General features: G+C 34.3%; 1 protein-coding gene across 1 annotated transcript; it reads left to right on the forward strand.

The window, feature by feature from the left end:
- Positions 1–4,593: 4,593 nt before the first annotated feature.
- LOC110289260 (olfactory receptor 4A5-like) lies at positions 4,594–5,538 on the forward strand. Its single transcript, XM_021155394.2, has one exon. It carries the CDS (start codon positions 4,594–4,596, stop codon positions 5,536–5,538), a length of 945 nt encoding a protein of 314 aa, XP_021011053.2.
- The last annotated feature ends 1,473 nt before the right edge of the window (positions 5,539–7,011 follow it).

Consider the following 7,011-nt stretch of genomic DNA (forward strand, 5'->3'; position numbering starts at 1 on the left):
TGGTGAGTTAAGAAATCTATGTCATTACTTTCAAGACCCAGGGGCCATCATTGAAGGCATGAGGGGGCTGGAGAGATTACAAAAAAACAGAGGCAACACAAGACTGAAAGGAAATAGTGTTTTCTGTCATAAAGGTAAGCAAGCCTTGGAACTGCAATGTGCCTGTTATTTAGAACTAATAGCTACCACATATGGAGAAGAACTACTAAATAGGAAGCTTCAAAACTCTCTAATTAATTCAAATATTCTTTTCATACCTTCCATCTACAATTTTGCTATTTTAATTATTTTATTTGCTATTTTAATTATGTTACATCATACATTTTTAGAAATCACGTAACTATCAGAACAAGTAGCAAATATACTCTTTTGAAGTTCTCTCAAATACATGAGAAAGTGCTAGTGACTTTTTCTTGATTCCACTGACTCCTGCCACACATAAGAGAAAAGAAAATTAGGATTTAGATTCTTTAGACATAGAAAGAATATAAAACTCAGAGAATTGAGAAGATGATTGTAAGACACTATCTTCTCAACAGGACAAGGTCACTGCATTCATGGATGCAGAGCAACTAGTTTTGTCCGCACAAGATGAAGTCAGGTAGCACTCCACCATGTGTGGGGAAGGTCCTCACTGGGTGCTATCCCCAGCTGTAGCTCTAATGACAGTTGATAGTTTCTTGGTGAGAGAATTTTTCTTCTGTGCTTGGCCTCTGATAGCCTAGTAGTGATTGTGAATGGCCCTACATGAATGCTTATGTAGATTATGTAGTTAAACTCAGTAGATGGTAAAAATGAATGAATGAATGAATGAATGAATGAGTTAAAAAATAAATGAAACATTAACATCAGAAGTACATGGTGGTAGGATGGTAAGACTAGTTAGAGCTGTGGAATAGTGTGACCATGATGAAAATATTTTATACATGTATAAATTTGTAAAGAAAATACTAACATTATTTTTTAGAAGTTCAAAGACTAAACATCCTCTTTATCCTGTAAATAACATATCTGATATCACAAGATTAATCAATTAGTTCCATAAAATTTAAATGCCAATGTTTAACAAGTCTCTCAACTAACAGTTGTGGCCCATATTTAGGTCTTTGTGATACAGAAGAAACAAAATGTAGCTAAATGTCTGGAGTATATGTGTTCACTGGACTTATGTCAAGCTTGAATAGGAGAATATTGTTAGAAGCCCATTAGCACAGTGAATTTTATGACAATGGCAGTCTCTTTGTAATAGAAATCAACGTTTTATATTGGACAGAAATTAGATTAGATGTAGAGAATGAATATAAGTTGGTTTCATGTCAAAGAGACAAGTCTAAATCAAAACCTCTGTTTCTCAAAAAGTTATAACACCAATTATCAGTGGCAACAGATCCTGATGCCCCAGCTCTCAGCCAATGGAACTCAAGGCTTTTTGGAGTGATTGAGACTGCACTTTGTTGTGGTGTTCTTAGCTGCAGGGACTGAAGCTGCTGCTTGCTTCAGGATAGTTCAAACCTTAAGTGGCTATGTAAATGCATCAGGATGTGCCACTCACAGTTCCTACACATTACACTTTGCAAATGTTCTTTTCCCAATATAGGTTTCCAAATCATCTTGGGAATCAGCTACTCATTGTTGGCAAGGTTCTTTGCTCTTACCTCTAGGGACTACAGACATGAAAAATGCCTGTTCTAGAGACATTGCTTCATTTGAATTTGTTCCAAGCATTCTAACTAGTTTATCTCCTAAAATAGATGTGCCCACCCCGCTAATATAAATGAAAGAAATGTTTTCTTAATTAAATGACCTAGAGGCCTTGAAAACTCTGACTAACAGCTGGAGTATGTTTCCTTTGATAATTTGTCCTTGATGTATTTTTTTTCTTGCAGATTTTATCATTGATTTTGAAAGTTTGCAGAAAGATAGATTTTCCTAGCCTTCTATATACAGGGAGATGTTTCTATACAGAAAGGAGGAGGCCTTGCCAAGATTCTACCTCAATATCTTTAAAGACAGAAACTTCTTTTACTCTTGAAAATTCTTCATTCTCAGCATTTCAGGATTGAATTTTTATGTAGTATTATATTTGTTGTGATGTATGACAAGACTATCATATCACTTTTGAAACAAGTCCTCTTTTGAGTGTTTCACTTCAATTTATTTAAAAAAATTCCATAATTATTTACATGTCAAATTTTTGTGTAAACAAAAAATGTATTTGAACAAATTAAGATTTATTTATTCTATTAACTCGTTAAATACTTATATAAACAAAGATTCTTTGTTTTGGCCTGAAGATATTTATCCAGATGAGAGTACCCAACTGTCTTTTACAGTAAGTATGGATGCAATATTTAAATATTTCTTGATTTTTGATAATCACTTGAGTACAGTTATACCTCTCAAAGAGTATCATAGATTTGTTTTATGGAAATATCCTGGGTTAAGTCACTTGATAATCCTTCTGTGCTTATTGACGAACTGTAGGTAATCAAGAGATCTCAAAGGTACACAGTAAATGGATAATTTGCAACCAATACAGTAAAAGACCACTCATTTTAAAGAATAAAAGTTAGAATATATATGTATATACATTCTATTCACATATCTATTCTATTCATATTTATGAAATTGTACATATAAGTGATGCAGGCAATAAAGATCATTACTTAAATAAATCTTTGTTAATGTGTTAGAGATCTTACATTCCCATAGAAAACATTTAAATTCGGGATATTAAAAAACACACAGAACTGCACAAAAAATCAGGATATACATGTTATTTTTATTATAGATTGATTAGGTTTATTTTATATTTTGCCTAATAAAAAGTGAAATGCATTTTGTTTATTAAAAACACATTGTTTTATTATATTATTTTATTGGACATTTTATATAGGATGTGTTATAAAATATATAATTTTAGATACTTTTAAATTAGGAAATCTAGAATTTCATATCATCTATGTGTTTAGCACATCGGAGAACAAATATCCATCAAGTTCTATCAATTGTATGTGATCTTTTATGTGATCCAAACCATTCAGAGAGAGAGAGAAAGAAAGAAAGAAAGAAAGAAAGAAAGAAAGAAAGAAAGAAAGAAAGAAAGAAAGAAAGAAAGGAAGGAAGGAAGAAATGAAGAAAGAAAGAAAGAAAGAAAGAAAGAAAGAAAGAAAGAAAGAAAGAAAGAAAGAAAGAAAGAAAGAAAGAGAAAAAGTATTATCCCCTTCTCCCCTAGGGCCTTGAACTTTTTCATAAGTTTTTATGCTGCTATCTTCTCTCTCTCTCTCTCTCGCTCTCTCTCTCTCTCTTTCTACCCCCCCTCTCTCCCCTCTTTCTCAAGTTTCTCTAAGGTTATTAGAGCAGTAGTATCACATTTATTCCTGATTAAAGCTGTGAATATAAGCTTAGAGATTGGTTATTTAAATGTGAAAAAGAAAACTATGACAACTTCATCAAAAATGGTAGTTTTGAACTAATAGTTCTGAAGACCACAAGGCTGAAAAACTCTTAAATCATGTCGTCTAATTTCTTTAATTTACAGTGTGCTAGCTGAATCATGTTCATAGCATGTTTACTAAGTGATCCATACCATGCCTTCCCACACTAGTTGTGAAGTTTTCTTTGAGCTTTCTATGTTTGGAGATCTGGACTCTGAATTTCTATTTGAACCCCTCAGGACCTAGGAAGCATCACTATTATTCTCTCAGTTTCCATTTCTCCTGTCCCATCACTAGTTTATCATAGGCGTTCTGGAAAACACAGTTTCACTACTGGTGCAGAGGTCGAGGACAGCAGGGGGTCGTTTTAGTCCAGGTAAAGGATTTGGGTGATTATGGTTCATTTGTACATGTTTAATAAATGTGGAAGCCAGTGATAAAATGGACAGAATTGCAGCTCCTGAGAACCCTGACAATCAGATTCAGATAAAATAAGTGCTACAGACAGCACTGTGCTAAATACTGCTATAGTTAGCTATGTGATACAGTTCAGAACCAGCTTTCTGTGACCAAATTATAAATATTTAAAGACATGAACTATTTTAAAATGTACCGTGTCTATATAAAGAATTACAATATAATAACATTACAAGGATGCTCCAGGACCAGTGTTGTTTTGAGCACTACACAGATCATATTGTGACATTTTGTCTTAAGATATTAACACTGAACAATGTGTGTGTATACTAGCTTATGGTCTTATGGTTCACTGACATCACTCCATTGCAGGATTACTAAATGAGTAATACTTCCTCGTTTTGTTGACATGTGTTCCAAGATGAAATTTGTTTTAAATAAGCGGTTTTAAATGTATATACAAGAGAATATTTTTGTCTGATTATCTGTATATAAAATAAATTGAGGTTGTAAAAAAATCCTAACACATACAAAATTATTAGAGCAGCAAAACTGTGGAGATTCCCCAAGAGGAACTAAACAGATGGTTACTGAACAATCTCTGAGTGTCACCAGTGTAGAAGATGCTGATGAAGTTTTACTTTTTGAAAGAATGGAAGTCTAGGATTTGTTCAGAACTCTTGTCAAGTACTGTTCTCCTGAGCTCTTAATCACTGAAATAAACCTTATTGAAGAGTAAATGGGACATAATAACAATGTTACAGAGTTTATCCTCCTGGGTCTCACTCAGGATCCTGCTGGGCAAAAAGTATTGTTTGTCATGTTTTTATTCATGTACATTTTAACAATAGGGGGCAACCTGCTCATTGTGGGGACAGTGATTGCCAGCCCCTCCTTGGGCTCCCCAATGTACTTTTTCCTTGCCTTTCTTTCACTCATGGATGCTGTTTATTCTACTGCCATCTTGCCCAAGTTGCTTACAGATTTACTTTGTGACAAGAAGACCATCTCCTTCACAGCTTGTCTGGTTCAGCTTTTTGTGGAGCACTTATTCGGTGGTTCTGAGGTCTTCATTTTGGTGGTGATGGCCTATGATCGCTATGTGGCCATCTGTAAGCCACTGCACTATTTGACAATAATGAATCGGCAGGTTTGCATTCTCTTGTTGGTGGTGTCCTGGGCTGGAGGATTTGCACATGCTCTGCTTCAAGTTATCTCTGTGTATTTACTTCCTTTTTGTGGACCCAATGTCATTGATCATTTTGCTTGTGATATGTACCCATTGCTAGGACTTGCATGTACTGACACCTACTTCCTTGGACTCACTGTAGTTGGCAATAATGGAGCAATGTCTATAGTGGTCTTTATCCTCCTCCTTGTCTCCTATGGAATCATTCTAAACTCTCTTAAGACTCACAGTCAGGAAGGGAGGCGCAAAGCCCTATCCACCTGCAGTTCCCACATCATGGTGGTTGTCCTCTTTTTTGTTCCCTGTATTTTCATGTATGTTAGACCTGTCTCCAACTTTCCAATTGATAAATATATTACTGTGTTTTATACAATTTTTACTCCCATGTTGAACCCTTTAATATATACCTTGAGAAACATGGAGATTAAAAATTGTATGGCAAAGCTGTGGAGTAAAATGTTCACTAAAGACATAAAAAGAGTTTCTCCTCACTGAATGTGCTATTATGGTTAACATGGCATCCAATATTAAAGTTTGGAAGTTTGACCTCAGTGTTTTACATGTGTACAAACACTAGACTTTGAAAGAGGTTTGTTATTTTGTGAATGCAGTGGATAGAAGCCTGGTACTCACTACACGTCTGGTTTTGTCTCTTCCTACAAAAGTTGATCATATCTTCATCGTTTTTGATCATGCCACTTCTTTTATCCTATATGATATTTTTGCTTTTTGTCTACTTTCCAATGTATTGTCCTTCTAATATATTTTAATTGATGAGTTATTTTTTATAGTTATGTGAACTAATTATTTTTTATATATCATAAGATATATAAAATGAGTTTTATTTCATTATTGACATTAATTTTAATGAACACAAACCTATAATTTTTACGAATATAATTTTATAAGAGTTCAAATAATGTTTAATATTTTTCAAGAGAATCATTGATATTTACAATATACATATTTTGTTTAGCACTATATACATGCATGGTGTAGTATGAAATTACCACGCATGGCAGAGAGTTTTTAAGAGAGCAAAATTATTAAGTAATAGAGAGAAAGCTCCTAAGCAAAGTCCCTGAATGGTTTTTTAACTTATGTCACTGACTCTAGACTCTTGTTTCAGGTTTGAGTCCTGACTTGGCTTCATGATAGACTACAACTGTAAGACGAAATGAACACTTTCCTCACCAAGTTGCTTTGTTCTGGTGTCTTATTACAGCAATAGAAATTTAATTAAGGCAAAATAATTTAAGAAATGTGATATTAGTGTAATAGACCCAGAAATATATCTTAGGGAATATTGCGCACTGGCATTTGAATTTGTGTTTGGAAAAGTTCCGGAGTGCTCAGAAATCAGTAGGATGATCTATGAGATCTTGGAAAATAAGAATGTTGGGAGTAATGCTGATGATGAAGGCTTGGCTTGTGAAGTTTCAGAGGGAAGTAAAGAATGTATCCGACATTATGTCATAGTTTGAATTAAGAATCTGTGGTTCTGGTCAGTTAGAGCTGAAGAATTGGCTTGGCTCTGATTAGGAAGATACCAGAGCCATTAACATGAAACTTTAACCTTGTTGGGACAATTTCTACTGGTCAGCTATGGTAAAACAATCAGATATTATTAAAAAGAGACCAGCATAATAGGCAAAATCTTCTGGGAACTATTTCCTCATGATCAGTACTTAGAAGCTCTGACCCAGAAGGAACCCTGGCTGTTCTTTGTGTTCATAGGTCCACTTGAGGATATGTAAGGTTTCCTAGATGGTACAGGTTTTGAAACCATGAAATGATCATTGAGATGATGGGATTTGATGCTATGAGAGACAAGAAAAGGCCACTGGTGAAGGGATAGCCCCAGTTTCAGTAGAAACACTAAGGAAGAATGTATCATAACATGGTAAAATTGTCATTATATATGTCTTATCTTGCATAGTATTTTTGGTGGACTTGCATAATCCACTT

Source organism: Mus caroli, unplaced genomic scaffold, assembly GCF_978045245.1.
Source record: "Mus caroli unplaced genomic scaffold, Mus_caroli_1 scaffold_2, whole genome shotgun sequence".
Lineage (NCBI taxonomy): Eukaryota > Metazoa > Chordata > Mammalia > Rodentia > Muridae > Mus > Mus caroli.

Bases quoted from the DNA above. Each gene is read 5' to 3' on its own strand.
- LOC110289260 (XM_021155394.2), top strand. From the start codon at position 4,594: ATGGGACATAATAACAATGTTACAGAGTTTATCCTCCTGGGTCTCACT.